The sequence below is a fragment of the Polistes fuscatus genome, unplaced genomic scaffold (assembly GCF_010416935.1).
Source record: "Polistes fuscatus isolate 324 unplaced genomic scaffold, CU_Pfus_HIC Scaffold18, whole genome shotgun sequence".
NCBI lineage: Eukaryota > Metazoa > Arthropoda > Insecta > Hymenoptera > Vespidae > Polistes > Polistes fuscatus.
This window is the reverse complement of record NW_025113086.1, coordinates 3,627,359-3,649,889: the sequence shown is the minus strand read 5'-3', so window position 1 is coordinate 3,649,889 and position 22,531 is coordinate 3,627,359. Positions and strand designations below refer to the sequence as shown.

The following is a 22,531-nucleotide window of genomic DNA, read 5'->3' as shown; positions in this document are numbered from 1 at the left end:
GAAAGAGATGAAAAGAAAGGGATGAAAACTTGTCGTTTTCAGTAAAAAAGACGTCATTAAACTCGTCGTAGGATGATTACTCCGAAAATCTTTTCCTAGAAAAACTTTTGATAAGAAAATGGGATAAAAAGTCACTTTGAACATCGTTTAGCTCTTTAAAGAAGAAAACTCCCTTAGCTCGCATTTCAGCGTCACACGTGGAGGAGGAGTCTAGACTTATCCTCCGTTCAAACTCGATTTTCGGTTTGTAATTTAGGTTCAAAGTGCTTTGAAATTCTTCGTGGTAAATTAGAGAGATAAGAGACCATACAACCATGAATCTTTTAATCAAACCATTTCCCTGTAATTGCAACTCTAAATTGGAATCTTCCATAGATATCGAGATCGAACATTTCAAAGAAGATTATGTAAATGACTTGAAAAAAAAAAAATAATTACATAATTTCATTGGATGATAACTCCGTTTCTTGTTATTTTCTACTCCGTCATTTAATTTGCCTTTTTCTGTCATCGTTTAATTGACGAGATTACATATCAAATGCACCGGTTATTCATATAACGATGACTCGTAGAACGACTCGTAGGATGTTTATTGACCAGTTCAAATTCTCATTAATTATTTACATTTATCTTACTTTATATGATATCGATTGAAATTATTAATGATTCTAATAATTGAAAATAAAAGAAAAAGTAATTAGCGTGAAAGATAAATGCGCGGGTTTAGCTTGATTATACGTCAATACAATCGGGTCGTATTAGATTTGCATTGGAGAATGCCCGGTAATCGAGTCTAACGCGTATCACAGATAAGCCGATCGATCCCTTTAAAGTGTTTTAACTCAACGCGAACATATTCATTCTCATAATCGAAATTTGTCCTCGCGTTCATTCAAAAAGACTATCATTTTTATACGCAATAGTGAGATATTTCCGAATAATAAAAAAAAAAGCTGATCGTTTGACGAAAATATTCATCCAGAAAGAGGTTGTTGGAGGGGATCGAACGGATTCGATTTCACGTAGATGAAATCACATCCGACATCACGCTGATTCGTTTTTCTCCAGGTCGTCCATAGATATTTTATTCCTGGGTTCTTTTTTTTCACCCCACTCTACTTTTTTCCCTGGATTTTCCTTTTTTGCTTTGGCGAGGCGGTACAATCGATTCTCGAAGAAGTTTCAGAAAAACAGGTGGCGAGGATATTATCCGATAGATGAGCTAAGGGATTTACGATTCGAGAGCTAAAGATTAACGAGAAAACCGAACTACCCTTCTTCGACGTCTTTACCCTCATTTTGTTGTTAATGTTCTTCTTTCCCTAGCTTCGATTTTTGTTCCCCGGACGAGTGTCCCTCGTTGAGAATTATTTAAGACAAGTACGATGCCGAGTTGTTTCTCATCTGGCATGAAAATAAATCCTTTAGATCTCTTCTTTCGAATTAAATTTGAAACAATGCTCGAACGGTGCTACTACTCGTGTAATTAATTCTTCCTTCATATCGCAACACCTGTTGATCTCTTTTTATATTTAATTTGTACTTTTTCTATTATCAACATTCCACTCGAAAAATACTTTTTTATATATCGCCGACGAGTAATGATCTTTTTTCTCGGTATATCACTCGATCCCTCATATTTCTATATACAGTTATAACGTTTTCTACCTACGTAAAGAAACTTAAAGGGCAGAAGGGAATCCGAGTCTCATACGTATTCGATTTTTCTCCTATCGTGTTCGGAACATTACATAGAAAAATATAACAAAAGAAATTGCGAGAGAGAAGGGAGGAATATTTAAAACAAATATCTCGTAGAATCCCACACACCTATGCGTGCACGATGTAGATTTTCGATTCAACGAACAATGCGGAACATATATTTCAAAAAAAACTGTGTTACATTTGTGTATGTGCGCGCATATACTCATAGAATTATTTGTTCGTTTTATTTGAAAGATGCTTCAAAAGAAGATAATTTTTTGGAAGAAAGAGGAAAGAAAGGTGCCGCGAACTTTATTATTAAAATCGAATGAAAATGAAGATAAAAGAAGAGTGATCGAGAAAGAATTTTCGTGAAGATGTTCGCGAGATCTTTGCCTATTACAAAATTTCAAGAATATACAACGTTGAAGAATTAATAATTGTGGACAAAAGAGAAGGAAAGAGAAGGAGAAGAAAACAAAGTAAGGAAGGATAGAAGATCCTACAAAATGTCGATAGTCGATCAAAACAGAGAGCAAAGAAGTAATCGAAATCAAAGCGATGACGTTGTTATCGCTATTGATAAAAATGCAACCGATGGTATATTTCTAATGCAGGATTATTTCAATATCACTTCTCTGGACGTTAACGCAACCGAGGAGATTGATTCTTTTTATTTCTACGAGGTAAATATTTTTAATTATATTACTTATTTGTTGTGACTAGTTTTCGAGAAATTCGCCAAAGAAATTGATATAACAAAATCAATTGTTTAATCATCGTTTTCAATACCACAATCCAAATAGAATTCAATTGTATTCTATTAAAAAGATTAATGTTTAAAAGGAAAGGTATTTGCACTAGAGAGTTATCCTTTGATATTCGAATAAAGTATAATACTTGAAGAATATCTTTGAGAAACAATATATCCTTGCATTACCCGAGACGAAATCTTTCATTCACACAAGTGATTCAACGATCTCGATTAAATAACTCGATTAAATATTCAGGAAATACTAAACATAGTCTTGAAAATTTAGAATCAATAGAAAAAATCTAAATCGTTTTATCGGCAGTTCATAATCGCGAATATCTCGGACGTTTGATGGAATCCAAAGAGTATCGTAGACCGGTCGGTTGTTAAAAAAAAAGCGTTAGAAATGACTAGTTCTACAATTTATCGTTCTCGAAGGAAATTCCAGGTGCTTTGATCGGCCTCCTTGCAGTAATAATCGTTTCGCGGTTGTTCAAAGAATTTATTATGAAAGACTCGTTCGTTAGCTTCTCTTTGCTGCAAAATCTTGTAACTTTTTTTTATTATCCCGAGAGACTCTATTAATAATATATATTTATTTATTTCGACAAAGTTTTAAAACGCGAGTACCATTTTAAATGTAATTTATTACTAACTGCAATTATGTTCTCGAAGAATTATTAAATAAAATGTGAAAAGTATGAGAACGTGTTCTCCTTAGCTTTGCAAGAGGAGTCTCGAGAGAATTTTAACATAAATCTACTTATATTGTAACAAGCTTTATTAAATCGATATCAGTGTGTTCAATTCTACCGATCCTAAAAGTATTCTTTTCCGGAAATCAAGATTCGCGATAGTAGTCGTAGGTATTATCCTAGAATATCCTAGAAAATCCTTTACCAAAAGTCCTCCTCCTCTTCTATTGTATTTTTTTACGAAGAAACTCGTTAAATGGGCTCGCTAAAGAAGATTTCTTGTATTAAATTTTATGTTATAATGAAAAAATCAATTAACGTCGCATCAAAAACGAGAATGAAATATTTCGTAGCGGCTGCTGTTGTAAAGAAGTACGTAAATCGATCATTTGTCGATTATTTACGAAGACATTAAAGAAAAGATATTTTTTAACTAGTCAGTGAATTATAAATTTGATTGTACAAAAGAATAAAAAAGAACAAAATTAACGATAATTCAACTCGAGACAAATACAGCTCGGTAGTCTTCCTAATACAAATTCGACGCGTGTATCGTAAAAATATTATTCTTTTTTAACACGATAACTCGCGAACGATAACGATGTTTATTTAGTTATTATTTAGGCAATACCGTTTTATAATTATGACTGTTTATATTTTTTTTCACGAAGTATTATATTATTTAAATTCTAACAGTCGTTGACGAGACGAGAAGCAGACGAAAATCTATGCTAAACGACTGATTATTTATCGAAGAGTTTATTAATATTTAAATGAATTTTTGTATGTTTGTTAATTATTTAGCAGACTTTTTTAAATCACAAGAATATCTCCTTTATACATTTGATACTATAAAATGTATGAGATTATAATGATGACTTGACGTGCGTATGAAAATGTAATGAAATATTAATTTGCCGAGTTCTACGATCCTTCCAAGTTTAAATTAAATTATTATCGACCTGCGTGTTCAAAATTACTGTGACAAGGAATGCATAACACTGCTTATAAATATATTCACGCAATAATATATAAATAAAAGTTTTATGATTTAAAACAAACCAAGCTAATTTTGAGTTTTCATTAAATTCAATGCATATTCAATACGTTTATCATTTCCGCCAAAATAATAATACAATTTTATCTAAATTATTTATCTCTTAATTAGATTTATGATATAACTTCTTTTTAATTTTAAGTTATAATTTGAAATGAAAAGATTTTGAAAACGCACCGAATGTTATAGCCATTATGGATCGATGGGTCTTTTGTATGGATGACCTGTGTATGGGTTACTAGTAACAAAAAACGGAACACGTAGATTGATGCACCTGAAACATACATTTTTATCATTAATATTTGATTCTTGTAATAATAAATTATGTATGCATTTCCACAGTATTAAATATTCTTAAATAGTGAATTTAATTAACTACAAGTTTAATAATTATACAAATTTAAAAAGTGCAACAAGTTTAATAATTATATAAATTTAAAAAGTGCAACAAGTTTGAAAACTCTTTTGTATATATATTTGAAAAATATATAAAATAAATTCGAAAAAAACCAACTTTAAATAATTAGATTCTATAAATTTAATATTCTTTTTTATTTGTTATAGAAATGCATGAATTCATATATAAAAATTGTAGATAGGAGTCTGATCGGCAAAAAAAAAAAATAAAAAAAAAGAAATCAGCAAATCCAACGAAGATCACCTGAAACAAAACAGAGAAACATATATTAGTTATATGATATTAAATTATTATTGATAATATCTGGGACAGATAGACTTTCCAGTTAACTTGCCAACACGCCTGATAAAAGTGGCGTTTCTATCCAAAACTACCTGCGAACAGAAATGACAATAACAAAAAGAACAAATTGAAGAAAATTAGAGACGAGCATAATAAAAATATGATAAAATTATGAGTCATTTTTTTAAAGGAACACAGAATATGCTGCATCCTTTGAAGAAATGGCTCATCATAAATAGGCCTCTTCAGCCACAATTAAGTGGGGCCTTCTTCGGCATAATGCCTCTTCTTTCTTCATGCCTATACGCTACTGTGAGGCTTTTTCTAAACGCATTTTACAATAGATTTCCGAAACAACCGTATAGTTACATTCGCTCGAATGCCTCAACAGATATTTGATCTAATCGATGAACCTATTACTAACACTTTGCATTTAAAAAATTAAATATGGTCTTACTTTTTTACTCGACCACTTTTATCTTCTACCTTTACTCTACTTTGAATTTACTATACATATATAACAAATGAAGTATTCAGTAGGAATTACTAAAGAGCAAAGCGTTAATATACTTAATATTAAGTAAGTATCCAACGTATTCAGCAATCTTTACTTTTTCGAAAAAAACTTAATTTTTAAGAGAACGCAAAGACTTTTGAATCGTTCGATACTGATTTATATCTCGCGGTACAGAGTATCAGCAATATATGGAAAAAATACAAGAAATATTTAAATAATAAATGAATCTAAAGGTTGCTGAAACTTTGTATAATATCCGGAGAAGCAATTTTCCACTCCTGAGTGGAAATTACAATCGCGCGACTTCTCCGGTCTCTACCTACTTACAAATTAAAAAAACATTCACACCTAAGTATGCTACCTGCCTATATATTGGCAATATGTAAAACGATCAAATATACGTACATATCCACCCACTCACTCCACGATTCTCACACATACCACCAGGGTGCAAAAGCCTACACTAGAGAGCATGCCCCGGGGCATCTCCGACACCCTAGTTCAACCGCGTGTTTTCTAAACTTATGGGAGTACGTACCAAATGCTGTAATCGTCTGCCAAGGCTAGTGATTATTGCATAAATAACTAATGCAAAAATACAGGTATACACTAGTATATATGCATACTAGTAATATACGAGTATATTAAAGTTTCCACAAATAAATGCAGTAACTCTACTATGCAAAACCGTATAAAAATGAAAAAAATTAAATATATTTATAATATTATATTATATTATTTATAATATATATATTACATATGTAACTTTACAAGTAACATTTTCATTAAACAATAACTTTTATATAAGGATAATTATCGCGAAACGATGTACTATGCACACTACCTATTACGCACACACAGGTGCAAGTACACCGTGCAATCACTAACACAATGACAGCCGCCAATAAGGGAAAAACTTAAAACTAAACCCATACAAACTGTTTCTCACCCATACGTGTAACACCTGGGCACACGCATAGATGAGAACGCAGAAAGTATGGGGGGAGAAACGGGAGATTAGTTTATTAGAAGCTGAAAATCCTAATCTAAAAATTGATTAATAACATATAAAATAGTTTTCTTATAGATTTAAGCGGACTAAGACTCTACAAGTTATTTGATTTTAATTTTTGTTTGTAAGAATTTAAGAATTTAAAAATTTAAAAATTTAAACATTTAAACATTTAAGAATTTAAGAATTTAAAAATTTAAAAATTAAAAAATGTAAGAATTTAAGAATTTAACAAAAAGAAAATATTAATATATATATATAGAAAACCTCGGACGACTCCTTTAATTAAGTTGGCTGTTCTAATGAAAGAATTGTACTTTGCGCCATCACTTAATTGCTAGAATCTATCCGTTCGCGGGTTGTGTTGCTCTTCTTGTTCATTTATTCTAATAATATTAAAGTATTGATATATTGAAATCACGATTGATAAACTAATTAAAAAGCAAGCCATATAAAACAATATTACATACTTTTTTAGGTACGAAATTAAGTAAATAAATGCAGAATTTTAAGATTAATAACTCGAGCAAAAAACGAAGTGTATAAGAAAGTGCATCAATTGGTTGCACTGTTAAATTAATGAATTAAACCGATGAAACAAGAAGATCCTATCCTGATATAATAAATGCACATAAAATAAATAAACAATAATTTACTATTCATGAGTAATTCCAAAATGAATTACTCATGTGCTCGTCAATAATTTCTTGGAATAATTACAACCAGTAACTCGTGCCGATTCGGACCTTTCATCCTCGGCATGATTGAGCACTGGAGGGACTTTAAATTTCGTTGCTCACTACTTGAGAAGTTCTATGGTGGCTCCAAAACACTCGTCCGCGATGTAAGTGGAAATTGAGGAAGGTTGAAAGTGATGTGGGTTGATCTCAGGTAGTCGATAAGGCCACATTCCATTGATCATCTAAAAAGAATTGAAACGAAATGTTTAATAAATTCATTGTAATAACAAGAAAATGTAAATGCTTATTAGCTATAAAATGAATAAATGTATTTACCGATATTCTTCTTCCTATTTATTCTTATTTCTCGTTGATCTTCAGTGATGCACTGATTCTAATACGCGAACAGTCTATATGACTGTTTTAAAATCAAACTTACGAACAAACCCTAACAGCAAGACTGCGTTGCATACAGTCAATTTAAATATATATATCTTTCTAAATTTGATGTCGCGAGACGCGCCCGAATTTAAACCGCGAAACGCGAACGGATTGAAATGAACGAACGAACGGACGAACGGTGCATCTAATTCGCGATTTTCATTTTATTTAAACGATGCAATATTCCCGTCCATTGCCTCGCGCACGATTGCAATGATTGTCTGAAAAAGAAATAAAAACAAAGTTATTAACGTCATTGTTAGAATACAAAAATTGTATAATCATTAAAAAAAGAATTGTTCTTACCTCGAATCTTCATTGATGATTGCACGATGAGCATCCTGCCCCAGGATCACACCATGATGGATGATTCTGCTTCTATCAAAGCTGCAAAGCTGCAAAGAATACAAAAGAATTAATTCTTTATCCAATTGCCATTAAATAATTGTAAGAACTATTGAAAAAAGATTTAAAAAATAAATTTACTTACCCGAGCTGTTGCTGATCCTTTGCACGATGAGCATCCTGCCCCAGGATCACAGGATGGTGAATGATTCTGCTTTTATCAAAGCTGTAAAGAATACAAAAAAATAAATTCTTAATCCCATTGCCATTAAATAATTGTAAAACCCATTGAAAATAGATTTATAGAATAAAGATTTAAAAAATAAAAAAAGGAAATGAACCAGAATCATTGATGGTCCTTTGCATGATGAGCATCCTGCCCCAGGATAACGATGATAGAACTATTTATCACTTTTTATCACTTTTTATTGCTTTTCATCACTTTTTATTGCTTTTCATCACTTTTTATTGCCTTTTATCACTTTTAATTGCCCTTTATCACTTTTGATTGCCTTTTATCACTATTTAAACTCACAATAAATGAATCACAATATGCACTAAAAAAAAATAAATTATTAATACCATTGCCATTTTAAAAAACCGTTGAAATTATTAAAATACTATTTAAACTAAAATACGTAATTATATAATGTTTCTATTATAGTTTATTTAAATTATATTATAGATATATAATATATTATAATTAATTATAATTATAATCCGCGAAAAATGGCAACCCTGGATAATTTCAACAATCTCAGCAAAATGGCAACAGTGTCAAGTACACCTAATACCGATCACTTTTTTTATGTTGCCAATATTTAAAGAACACTATAATACACTGACTTATTAACGCAGCCTCATGAAGATCACGTATTTTTTACTATCGATTAATATATTAGAAGAAATTATTTGTTAGAAAAAACCAACTTATCACTTTTTATTAATTAGAAATACCACTTAAGATTATTACGATACCACTTAACGAAGGATAAATTCAAATAAGACCGTTAGCCAGGAGGGGGTCCTTCTTCTCCACCCCCACAAGTAAGCAGCGCCACAGCGGAGCTATTTGGAAACAAAATTTGGTTGCCAATTACATGCAAATATATAATATTAAAAAAATATATGAAATAAATCAAAAACAATGTTAATATCCGATGTCGTTGAGATAAATAATTACTTTTTAATTAATTAACTAAAATATTTTACCTCTGCACACTGTAGCACTGTATGTAACGCCTGTTTTTTAGTTAGACAAAAATGAATTGGCAAAATGACCGTTACATCGAGAAACTAATTTATTTTGGCGAATATCTCCGTCTAACGCTATAATATTGTAATTTTATACTGCACCTTTACAAAGATCACTTGTTTAGCTATCGATTGATATATCACAAGACATTTTTCTTTAAAAAAATACCTAATTACTTTTAATTACGAGGATAATTAACACCACGACTCCACTTAATGAAGGACGAAGTTGAAATGACCGTTGGCCAATGAACGCATTGCTACCCCTACTATTCGCTGATTGGTGGAGAAAATGCCAATGCATTTCTTGCAAAAATTATTTATTTCTTAAAGTTTGCATTAAAATATAACTTATAATATAAAATTTGAAATGAAAAAAATTAAGAAAAATTTTAATTATTAGTCTCGTCTTAATAAATTTACCTTTCTTTCAGTAATTAGCTAAAATGTTTTTCCCTTCAAACAAATGCCGTTACATTAGATGTACGTCATTTCCGTCTTTTTAGACAACGTTAATCAAAAAGTAAACCATTTTAAAATTACTATAAAATAATATTCCTGGCATTTTATTTTAATATAATGTAGATTCGTAGGGAAATGTATTTTCTTTCTTCAAAAGAAAAGAAAATAAATGCACTAACATACAGCAAATACATTTATACGTTTCCTAGGAATGATTCATAATAATTCCAATTTTAACATTTAATATTAAATATTCTAATGTAACTACATGAATAATATTTATATTCCTCAGAGATTCCTCAGAGATTTTATCTATTTTATTAATAATTAATAATATCCTTGAGCTGAAAGATCTCGTACAAAGCTTAACAGAGGAAAACTAAATAAAATACATGCATAAAAGTTTCTAGATAAAAAGAATTAAAATAATTTAATATCTCACATCTTAAGTTTTGTAAATAAACAAGAAAAATATTCAAATTAGAAATAGAGAGTACAAAAAAATAAAAACTTACATGATTTACATAAATTAATAACTATAATTCTAATTTATTTACAATATTCTTTTCATCTTACTCAGCTTGGGGTAAAATTTTCATTACCGAAGGCTGTTTTTTATTGTTAGTTTATAATATTAGTAGTTTCATCGTAGCTAAGCTTTCAACTTAAGCGCAAGTCGATACCAAACTTCTTCCGATTGAACATGTGGTAGAAAAAAAGATAAGTTTATCTTACTGAACTATATACAGAAACTTTGGAAGATAGACAAACCTTCTTATGCGTCTTGTCGAGTGAATTAATCTATAATACATCATCGATTACTATTACAACTCGAAATTTTATCTTATACATTCTTAATTTCAATATTCTATAATAAATATTATTTATTAATTATAAATATTCAATTTTCTAACTACTATACATATATGCCTTTCTGCTTGATAAAAAAGCTAACGAGATATTAAACCTGGTCTAATGGTTTTGTTTTCTTTAAGTAATTAACACGAAAGTTAATTACTCTCTCGTAACAAAAATGTGGAAAAAATATGTTGAAGAGAATTGTTTACTCGATAAATCGCAAATAAATGGTAGAACGTAGTAATTAGAGTAGTTGAGAAACATGTTTGAGAACAGAGAAAATACAGAGAAATAGTCGAGTTCGATTAACACAATACCCTCTACACAATTAACGAAGTATTCTGTAAAGAAATGAAATTCTTGCAAAGAACTGGCTTGCTGTATAGCTTAAGAATAATTTTTTAGTTTCAGGGTGCATTAATTACTCGACAAACTATAAACCAATTTTTCGCTAAATAATTCTAAAGTATATTATAATATTCATTGGAAGATGGAGGTGTTAATACGTAAATTATAAAATTTGTAGTAATTTAACAAGCAAAAGTTATGTCGGATTTTCCGGAACGAATCTAACCACGCGCCTAAATGAATCTATAAAACTATTCTTCTTTCTCGAAAACGCAGTGTGTCATATGCATGCTCGTACAGATTTCGTAACGTGTACGTTCATTAAAATTTTTAATTAAAACGGCCATCTCTCTCTTTTTCTTTCTCTTTCAACGGAAACATCGAAAGGTAAAAAGAAAGAACGTATGACATTATTTGTTAACAATAATGCGTTCTAACAAATTTCGTTTACAAGAAAAAATCTTTTTAGTGTGGTTCGCCAAAATAATATAACACGTAATTTTCATTGAAACTTTCGCTTACTACTTATTACATTTCTATCTCATTGCAGATTTCCTATTTCTAGTTTCTATGTTCACTTAAGCAAGAATCCTGTCACGTTAAAATCTACTTTCCAGTTGTTTGAAATTTTAACAAGTTTCTGAACGTTGCAACCAGACGATTTACACCCTTGTTCGTTTTCAACGTTTCCTCCTTTGGTATCAATTGACGAGTATAAATAATCGATGCATTTTGCTTCGTTACTCTCTCAATTTCTCTCCACAATTCTCTTTCTACTCTTCCTTCGCTCCTACAATTCTATTTCCTCGCTCAAGTATTCTCTTAACAAATTTATCTTTCTGGTACTTTGTCGACCACGAATTAAATTTTATGTAATAAAATTAAATTCTACTATGCACAAAATGTTATTTACTTAATAAAATCATAGAGAGATCAATTTGATTCCTATAACTTCAGAAGGAAGTAGGCCAGTCTGTGTGTGGTAAAAAAAAAAGATTACAAGAGGGAGGAAGAAAGAGAAGAAGATTAATGTTAGCCAGGAGAGTATTTCATTCGAGCGGAGATTCGTCGATTCGACGATATTTTGTCGTACGATAGCTAGATAATTTAACGTTTGGAAGAAAATACTGTCGCCACAGGCTAGTCCTATACTCCCGAGGGGTGTAATCTGCGTTCGTGGACGTAAATAGGATGTTTTACGATCCCTTTCGATCCCCTTCTTCACCTTCGTCTTTCACACGATGCCTTCAACGATGACGTAGACTGGAGAAGATCACTGAACTACTCTTACTACCGTCATCATCATCAATCCTCGTTCACGTTTTAGCTTAAATGTCCTTTCCACAAAGCATGATTCATTTGTACTCGTAGACTTATTATTAAACGTTGAAAATATCTCTTCAAATCTTGATGATAATAACTAAAAAATAATAAAAAAATATATAAGAAAACGATTCCTTGTACGTCTGAAAATTTGTCATGCATTTTAAAGATTATATAGTAGGTAAGTAAGATTATAGAGTAGTAGTGTTTTAAAAAGTACTATAGCAGATCAATTAAGTATACAGTATTGTGATTAAGATTGTTCTAATTCGATGCTTTTAGATCAATATACGTTTGTCTTACGTATATAAATCCATACATAGATAGATAGATATATGAAACGTTGCAATTTCGTAACTACCATCAACGATACGCGTACGATAGTACGTTATAGCTTGTTATTCGCTGAGTGAGTAATGGACGAACTGATTTCTAGTACTCGCTAACGTTGCTTGTAGCTATCGCTCTAGGAGAGTAGTATTATCCTACGAGTTTCCATTCGAGGAGACAGACTGATCTTGTCAGTATTGATTTCTATATAACAGTAAGTAACGAGGTATCTTTTGAAATCATTTCTATCGATAATATTTCGTGTTTGATTTAACGAATTAAAAAAGAACTTTGATTCGATTATTAAATAACAAAGAGGAGGAGAAAGAGAGAGAGAGAGAGAGGAAAGGGTTCTATTCGAAATTCTCGTGAAACTTTGAACTTAGTTATCTCTGTTGAAAAAAGAAGAGAAAAAATCTACGAGATAAAACAGACAACGAACGAAGACAATTAATAGATTGGAGTAATTTGCCAAAGTATTTACTTCGTGAAAGTAAAAAATAGATGAACGAGATTTATCTCAGCTATGTACATCTTACATGCATGCGTACATACTATATTTGCCAGAAACTTGCATGAAACGATTTAAGAACTGACTGCTCTTTCTACGAGAGATTATTTTTAAAGAACAGAAATGCTCTTCATACCGGAACACGAAGATGCGTTCTATTTTCACAGCGATTAAGTAAATAAACCGAGGAATACAATTTTTCCAACCTTTCAAAGAACGCGAATACTCTGACTCTGAAAATATATATATATATATACATATATATATATATATCTATATATGAATACATCTCATGCATATCGCATAAGTCTTGTAATGTTAAATCATAAATTAAATTGGATTTATTCCCTGCTGTATTGCACTTGGTTGATTAATATTAAAGAGTAAAATTGACTTATTTACAATGCTAAATCAATCAACTCTTTGCCTATTTATTTATCATATAAATTAATAATCAAAATAACAAGTCTCCATTTCATAACAATATATATATACGAAAATATAAAATTCTACTTTTTCACACGATCCAACATTCTTTTGCAATAACATTAGAGATATTGACGACCAGAGAAAGAGATAAAGAATGGTGGAAATAAATTTTGTCGAGGAAAAAAATCAAAAGAAAGAGAGAGAATAATTTTGTCACGAAATAAAAAAAAGAAAAAAAAAATTAAATAAAAACAAGATACTCTTGCTCTCTTTTCGTCGCAATTTCGGGGAGAAGTCGAGCGCGTAATTATCCTACTGATAAATATACAGGTAGGTGGTAGTCGTAGCACATAGCGCATGTGATTTATGAGAATGGCATAGCAATTAAGAAGGGGGCGATATCTTAACTTGAATCGAGTCAAGTATGAGAAGAAGGAGGAGGAGAAGTTGGTTAATAGCACCTTCGTCGTTGCTCACCTACGCAAACAAATCAATTATGTTGAAATGACGACTATCTCTTCCTTCCTTCCTCTCTCTCTCTCTTTTTCTCTCTCTATTCCTCTTCCTCTCCTTTTTTTCTATTTTTCGAGAAGCCTTAAGAAAAGGCGAAAAAAAGAAAAATTGGTGATACGATGACGAGGAGGAAGACGACGAAATAGCGTGCGTTTCGCTTTACGACGGAGAAAATAGATGAGAATCTCGTGGAGGGACGATTGTAATAATTCTCGGTCGTCTCTCAAGTACAACAACACTGGATTTGCCACGAACATTATGTCGCCTATTAATTCTCGACGCCGTGCTTTTCGCTTAGTTGTTCGAGCTTTTTTTTCTTGAGAAAGACGTCGAGCAACAGAGAGAAGACTTCCTGACGTTCGTGATTTCAATGACTGATTAAAATATCACAGAGAGCACGTCAATCCTTTTTTTTGTTAATTATATAAATAATACAATTAACTACAAAATAGTAACTAAAAATAATATAAAATAATACAATTAATACACAAAATATATTTTGTTATATATATAAATACGTATCAAGTTTTCTTAAATGTTTACTCACGTATCTTTACCATGATTTTCCACTTTTGCAGACCGAACAATTTACAGTATTGTGGTTACTATTCGCTGTGATCGTTGCTGGTAACACTGCTGTTCTAGCTGGTCTCTTGCTGGGAAAACGTCGAAAATCTCGGATGGATTTCTTCATCAAGCAACTGGCTTTCGCAGGTTAACTAAATCAATTACAAAGTTTATTTTAGTATATTATTACCATACCGATAGAATTTCATGGAAAACGCTTACAAATATATTGTTTTTTTAATATATCACAAAAAAAAAGAATTAATAATCGTAAGTTTAAATTGAAACTGTTAAACGGAAATTCATTTCACGCTGGAAAAATTTCTGTTCTTTTTTTTTATTAATTCTTCGCTGATCTATATTCGATAAAATATCAAATTAGTTCTTCCGTTGCAAATTAATCTGTCGATTTAAATCTGACATTCTCATTTCACCGTGCACGAATTTGTTTCAAGGATCTTACATTGCTCACCAATTGTCGGTCGTCACTTTTATTCAATTAGAACTTTTATATGAAATGTAATAAATATGAAGAAATTATAAGGGTAAAGTTAGCCTCCTATAAGAAATAATGATGGGAGGGTAGGATAACGCTTTAAAAAGTTTTCATAGAAATGGAATCTTACTTTGAGAATCAACGATATTCTTGAAATCACATCTTCATATTATCCTTTTGTCAATCACGAAGAAAATATAAATATTTCTAACAAGGGTAGATCTGGTTGGTAGAAGATTCAATCAGAAATATTTCATGAGCATGACCTGCGGATATAAAACAACAAATGTAGAATGTACATTTAACAAGTTATCATGTGCAAAAGAAACTATAGAAAAACCATTCATTCATATGTTATTCTTGTCATGTCTGTTATGACAAAAATTTCAAAATATGTCAGAATATTTCTACGATTGACAATAAGTATAAAAATATATTTGTTTTTCTATAAAATTAAAACAGAAAAAAGAGTTTATCGCAAAGTAAAACGTTTGCAAAGTGATAGGGAAAGAGTATAAAGAGGATCGTTTCCCTGTCTCTAATTTCCTCCTCGCTTACTATCGTCGTTTATTTCAAGAATTCGCGTAATGACGTCACCTACATCGGTCTGTATATTTATTCGTTTGGAAATGAAGTGGACGAAACTCGGATAGCAGTTAATAATAACGCACTACGATGAATCATACCACTTCACTATCCATCCATGTTCACAGATCTTTTAGTCGGTTTGATATCAGTTCTGACGGATATAATTTGGAGAACTACGGTCACCTGGCATGCTGGTAACATTGCCTGCAAACTCATCCGGTTTATGCAAGCCGTCGTCACCTATAGTTCTACCTATGTATTGGTTGCATTATCGATCGACAGATACGATGCCATTACTCGACCGATGAACTTTTCAGGAAGCTGTAAGTATATTTTTGTTTACTGTTATAATAATCGTTAGCATACTAGATAAATAATAATCCGGTCGACGATAAAATTTCATTTGCTACTTCGAATTTACCTTTATGAGCTTTCCAAAATCTCTTCTACAATTCGTAAATGGAGAACGAAGATTCTCTTCGAATTTACTGCGAGTACTTTGAAACAAATATCATATATATATACGATATAACATAGAGAAAGTGTCGAGAAGATCCTTTTGTACCTGCAATATATAAAAATAATCGTGAGTTGCGATGTCCGACCATTGTACACAGAGAAATATAACGATAAAGCTCGAGAAAAGAAGTAAATTGCTGGATCGGTAACACCTTGCATTTTCTACTTTTCTCTCTCACTCTCTATCTTCTCCAAGTAAGATTTTTATGACTTATAAAATACAGAGTTACCTCGGATAAGTAGAAGAAGCTCAAAGATACCTCTTGTTTCCTTTTCCCCCTCTCTCCCTCTCTTATACATTTTGAAGTTGTATTCGAAAAAGCCGAGGCAGCAAACGCGTACACACATTTCACGTTATTCTCGAGAGAAAAGCTCACCAAAGAGTGGTGAGCTGGACGAAGAGGCAGACACAGAGGAATAAGAAGAAAAAGCTGTAATTTAAAGGTCGCCAGTCAGTCGCAAGCTTTCCTCTTTTCAGACTTTATATTTACTGTCGACCGAGAAATCATTTCAAACCACGAAACCGATTTTCAAAAAGATATATGTATATATATAGTTGTATGTTAATATGCGTGCGTATAATATACAGGATGTTTTACCTTTTAAACTTTGTTATTTTCTCTAACGCGACTCTCCTAATCCGTTATGAAAATCAACAAATTCGTATCGTTTAACATTTTTCGTTCTTTTTCGATGATAAAAATATTCTTTTAACCGGGAAAAATATTTGAACCAAATAATCTCTTGTCAAAATAACTCATAGATTTAATCCGTTCCCTTTTCTATTCTCGCCTCATTTCATCCTGATATTATACCTCGTACAAATAAACTCTCTCGTGGGAAGAGAAGTAGACACAAATATAAAAAAAAAACGAATGAAGAGAGAGAAAGATACTTTCAATCGTCCAAATAAGAAAACCACTTACGCGTTTACGACTAAAAATACAATGTTAAATACATAAAACAAATGTTCTGAAGTATGAGTATTATTCTCATCAGTTTTAGTCTCGTTTCCCTCATTAGCCTTTTTATTCCGTTAACTTAATGCAAAAGCATGCAAGAGATAATGCAATTTTTCTGCCAAACTAATTGTAAGTCTAACTCATTGTTAGTAAAGATAATTATAATCAATTCTTTAGTAAAAAAGTTAACGTCAATGCAATTTCCCAGAGATTAAATAGTTTTCGAACCCCTGCCAAACCTTTTCCCTCTATTCCTGTATGTTCTTATAATACAGTTTAATTAAAATGATTTGCTTATTTGCCGTTTCCACTTCAATAAAATTATTAAATTAAAATAATCGATGAGAATCTCTTCGTTATAAAACAATGATTAAATATTATGTATTTGACATAATTTAAACAAAATGATCGTATAATTAATATTGAAATCAAACCTGATCAAATAAAAATTAAATAGAATTTTACTTCAATTATAGACGTGTTCGAAGTTAATTAGAGAGCAAACCAATATATCCAGTGTTCGGAATATTATTTCCATGTTCTTCGTATGAAAAATATTACCGTTTATAGTACCGGTTGGTAAAGATTTGTAAGGTGAAGAATTTGACACACAGGGTGGAGAGCTCGAGTGTTGGTGGTGGTTGCTTGGAGTCTCTCAGCACTCTTCAGCGTTCCCATCATTTTTCTCTACGAGGAGAAACGTATACAAGTATGAGAAAAGAAAATACATGTGTATTTATTCTCTATCAGATAAAATAATAAAAATATATTGCGATTTTTTTTTTTTTTTTTTAAGGGAATGAAGCAATGCTGGATAGACTTGGGATCACCGATTCAATGGAGGATTTACATGAGTTTGGTGAGCTTTACCCTGTTCATAGCTCCCACCCTTATAATAGGAGGCTGTTATATGGTCATCGTAGCAACGATATGGTCACAAGGAAGCGCATTACGTCAGGGTCCAACTAGGGATACCAGAAGAGCTTCGTCCAGGGGTCTTATACCACGAGCAAAGATCAAAACCGTTAAGATGACCTTCGTCATAGTATTCGGTAAGTAGTTTCAACTTTTCCCTACTTCGAATAAACGACTGAACTTTTTATTATTATTATCATTGACCAAAAGTTAGACTTTAACGACGAATATCAAGGATTAAATGGAATAAATGGAAAAGTTAACTTGATCTAGTTAGATTATTTCCGAGATTTTTTGATCTATTCTTTCACGAAGGCTCGGTGATAAATCTAATATACAAAATTCAAATGATCGATGGAGATAGGTTTGACAAGAAATATCTGCTTAGTTACGACCGAAATAAAAAGCTCTCGAATGAAATAGAATTTGTGTACGATTAGAGGGGCTCTTTCGAAAGTTGGAGGAAAAGTGACTCGACGAATTCGACAGTAAAAAGCTATAACCCTCTCTCTCCCATGCGACACACTTCCCTATAGATAGCTATGTATTCTCCTGCTCGCACGAATATCGTCGAACCGTTTTATTTGCACGGCGTAAAAGACGTGGCCACAAGAAGATAAGCGAGTGTTCTTTTTCTCTCTTCTCAGCATCCATATACGGCTTGGAAAGAAGAGAGCAAAATACGCCTGGAACTTCAATATACAGTGTGTCCGTTGAATATACGATTGTCTTCGGTTACATTGAAGAACATTGAAAAGACAGATGTCGAGGAATATAAATGTGTCTCGTACAAAGTATGAATTTAAAATACACGAACGTTCTCCGAGTAACAAAAATATACAATAATGAACAGTAGACGTCGATGATTCGATGAATTTGAAAAAATATCGAGAGATCAAGTAGAACAAATCAAAATGAAACATTCGTAACTAATATTTCGATTAATTTTAAAAGATAAAAGATGAAGCAAAAATATATGTAAAGTTACGAATCACTAGACTTTGTCTAGGACACCCTGTATATCTCGATTTCTATGGTTCGCGTACATCGTTCAACCTCCACCCCCTTATCTTGCCAGGGACAATTTTACGCGTACGAGAAATCGCTCGGGCTAATCAGATTCGCTTCTTGCGATTGGCCTTTTTGGAGGTCTCTTCTTTTCTAGCTGACGACGATACTTTCGCGAATGGAGGAGTCCAAGGATGGGATCTGTCGATACGACACCCTCGATATTCTCCCAAAGTGAGAAATTTTCCTCTCAAAGAGCGATGATACAGAGTTGATAAATGATAAAAAAACAACAAAATCACTCCTCAACTTTTGTCTTTTGACTAGAAAAGAAGAAAAAATACTCCAAAGGAAAAAAAGAAAAAGGGAAATCCGATGACCTGGCCAGATTTCAAACGTACTTGTGAACGCTCGAAACAACAGTAACTACATTTAGCAATCGGATTAAAAGGGAACGAATACAATCAGTTCGTTCAGCCAGAACATTCTTAAAGTGTTTATACAATCGGAATGGCTATCAGGATTCTGAATCACGATCCAAACATGTGGCCATTACAAGAGTTTACTTTTCATTCGCATGTACAATGTACTAGATCGATCACTAAAAAAATAATTGGTTTATTATCATATTATTTTGATCGTTAAAATTGAAGAAAAATTCATCGTCTTACCATACACCCAATTCTTCTAATTATTGCAGTATTCATCCTTTGTTGGAGTCCATACATAATCTTCGATCTCCTACAAGTTTACGGACACGTACCAAAAACCCAGACGAACATCGCAGTAGCTACTTTTATACAAAGTCTAGCGCCATTGAATTCCGCTGCCAATCCCATCATCTATTGTCTTTTTAGCACGCCCTTCTGCAAAAATGTACGGTGAGTTAATCGAAATTGCAAATATAAGATTAATGTTGTCATTACAAATTGTAGAAAAAAGAATGTTCTATAATAAAGAATGTTCTAAATTATTAATGAAAATGGTAAAAAATTGTAAAGAGCAACTGTTGCTCGGTAGGAACATGCAGGCGATTTCCTGGGTTTCGGGATGGTGCACTGCAAATCCACATCACTGCTTTGGCACCGGTGGTGCTAAAACCACAAGTACGAGGACGACAGTGACGACGTCCCTGACGGCACATTCATCTCGTAAAAGTGGACCAGGGATGCTGCACTCGACAACTTCGAGGAAGCACGTGATGGTGTCATTGGTTTAAATTGTTTAAAAGATCCACCGAGAGAAAGAGAAATAATATTTGAAACTTTTATTTTTACTTATGTTTCTTTTTCTAACTCTCGAAGAAACTCCCGACAAAATTCTTGAGCAGCCTACCTACTTGCAACCCACCAATCAACCAATTCTTTCGTTTACCCGACCAAGCAAACTCGGCTTTACTTTAACAATAAATCACTTTAAGGCGTCTTTCATTCTAAAGTAAATACTCCTTTCAATCTCTTTTTACAAAACTCTTCTAAAGAACTACTGTTATAAATAATAAATCACCGAAACTATCATCAATCAGTGCGATAATTATTATAAATATTACAATTAAAAGATTTTCTTTAATTTACAATATAATAGGAATGTTTCCCATAGCAATATTTATTCAAAAATTACTTTTAATTTTGTACCTTTCGATATCTCATCGAGGATATATCGAGAAAAGGTATTTTTCTTTCGCATCGTCATTTAAATTGTCTCTTTGAACGAGTACAGGCTTTAACCTACATTTACGAACGCTTTAAAGTTGAAATTCTTGGAGAAAGGAAGCTAATGAAGAACAAAATATAGAGAGGAGAATCATTAAAAAAATAATTGGTTCGCGATTTCTCTTTAAAATTAACAACATTTTAATGAACACGATAGAAATAATTTTTAATAATAAAACTGTATTGCTACGTTACTACATTAATACGACCGTCTCTGTTTTAACTTGGCCGTACAATTATAAACGTGCATTTATATTGCTTTTACAAAAGTTTGATCCTCGTACGATCAAAATTCATTTTTATTCACCCTTTTAAAATCGAAACTACCTTATTCCAATTCTTTACAATACAAAGATAAAATAATAAATGACGATGTAAATAAATTTAATGTAAGAAGAATGAGATATTGTAGGTAATTAAAAAAAGTAACGTATACTTAAAGTGAGTGAATCGTAAAATGTCTTGAAAACAAGTACGAGGAAAGGGAATATTTCACGATTACATGATATCTATCATAAATATAAATATATACAGATAGGAGAAAATCGATTTGATATTTCGCAGCAAACTCGTGGAAATAAGAAATCGACGTTTTCTTCGCTTTTTATATATATATGTATGTATCGGTGAAATTCGATGGAAAATAAAATGCTCGAAGGTATATACCAACGTGTACATACACCTATATATATATAATAAATATAAATTTACATAATAATAAAATAATACTATATGTAAAGAAAATTTCACAGCTTTGTGTCTTTCAATGTATCCCATTATTATACATACATACATACATACATATTTATTCATATAATTTATATCTCGATTAAAATAATAATTTATTATTATGAATGTAATGGGCTTTCCAACGACAATAGCAAGAACTTGTAAATACCACTGAGAGAATAAAATCAATGATCAAAAACAGAAATATATTTTCTCTCAATAAAAATATTCCCGATGATTTATCATATATTCATTAAATGGAACAATAAAATCACGTATCACAAATCTCTTTCCCTTTCCTCTTTTATTTTAGAAAGTTCTTTTTGTTTTCCGAATACTTTCAAATTCGCAAAAAATAGAGGAGAGTTAACATCGAATCGTGTATTCGTTTTCGTCAGTGAAATAAAATTTTATCGTGTTCTTCCATTCTCTTTTACGGCCTAGCACACTCGACAAGCGTGTAAAATCCAATTACTGCCATTGATGTCAAGTCAAATAGAAACTGAATTATAGTTTTCGCTTCTCATTTTCTTTCTTATTTTCTTTGACGTAAGATCGTAATTGTGCTAAGATTTTTATAAAGATATCCAGAAAAAATTTCTAAAGAAAAAGAAAACAGAACATTTCTCATTGCAAAACATTACCAATTAATTTAAATGAATATCAACTTTCAACTACGATTTGAAATTAGCGAGAACAAAAGAAAATGATGATCAATTTCAGATTGTAAAAAAAAAAACTTTTGTCCAATTAAGAAAATATTAATTTTTCACTGACAATTGTTATTGCATCAATTATAGCTAATATGTAAAAATTTCAAAAAGAGAAGAAAAAAAACAGAAAAATATAAATTTCCTTTCCTGCTGCTGAGGAATCTCAAGAAATTGGAACTCAGCCAATAAAAATATCAAATTTGCATGAGAAAATCTAGTCGTCGGAAGATATCGATAAAGAGAAGATCCAAAATGTCTTGCTTGAATTGTCGATCGATGGATCGTGGAATGGATCGGACGCATCATCTAAATACTCCGCGTTCTTACGATCATTATAATTCTAACATACATTCCCCGAATATTCGTAGTCCTTGTACCGAAATGTACAC

General features: G+C 31.6%; 1 protein-coding gene across 2 annotated transcripts; it reads left to right on the top strand.

Annotated features, from left to right (window-relative positions):
- The first annotated feature begins 2,203 nt into the window (after positions 1 to 2,203).
- LOC122515446 (cardioacceleratory peptide receptor-like) lies at positions 2,204 to 21,634 on the top strand. 2 transcript variants are annotated; one of them, XM_043632810.1, is made up of 7 exons: positions 2,204 to 2,390; positions 14,512 to 14,647; positions 15,710 to 15,907; positions 17,680 to 17,774; positions 17,862 to 18,117; positions 19,689 to 19,869; positions 20,009 to 21,634. In XM_043632810.1, exons 1-7 carry the CDS (start codon positions 2,214 to 2,216, stop codon positions 20,205 to 20,207), a joined length of 1,242 nt encoding a protein of 413 aa, XP_043488745.1. In that variant the 5' UTR covers positions 2,204 to 2,213; the 3' UTR covers positions 20,208 to 21,634. The 2 variants fall into 2 exon arrangements, with proteins under 2 accessions (XP_043488745.1, XP_043488746.1); XM_043632811.1 differs by having other exon boundaries at positions 20,019 to 20,226.
- The last annotated feature ends 897 nt before the right edge of the window (positions 21,635 to 22,531 follow it).

Excerpts from the sequence above, each read along its gene's own strand:
- LOC122515446 (XM_043632810.1), top strand. The coding sequence starts at position 2,214 with ATGTCGATAGTCGATCAAAACAGAGAGCAAAGAAGTAATCGAAATCAA. Across the intron at positions 17,775-17,861 it reads ACGAGGAGAAACGTATACAA|GGAATGAAGCAATGCTGGAT; the intron begins GTATGAGAAAAG and ends TTTTTTTTTAAG. Across the intron at positions 18,118-19,688 it reads GACCTTCGTCATAGTATTCG|TATTCATCCTTTGTTGGAGT; the intron begins GTAAGTAGTTTC and ends TAATTATTGCAG.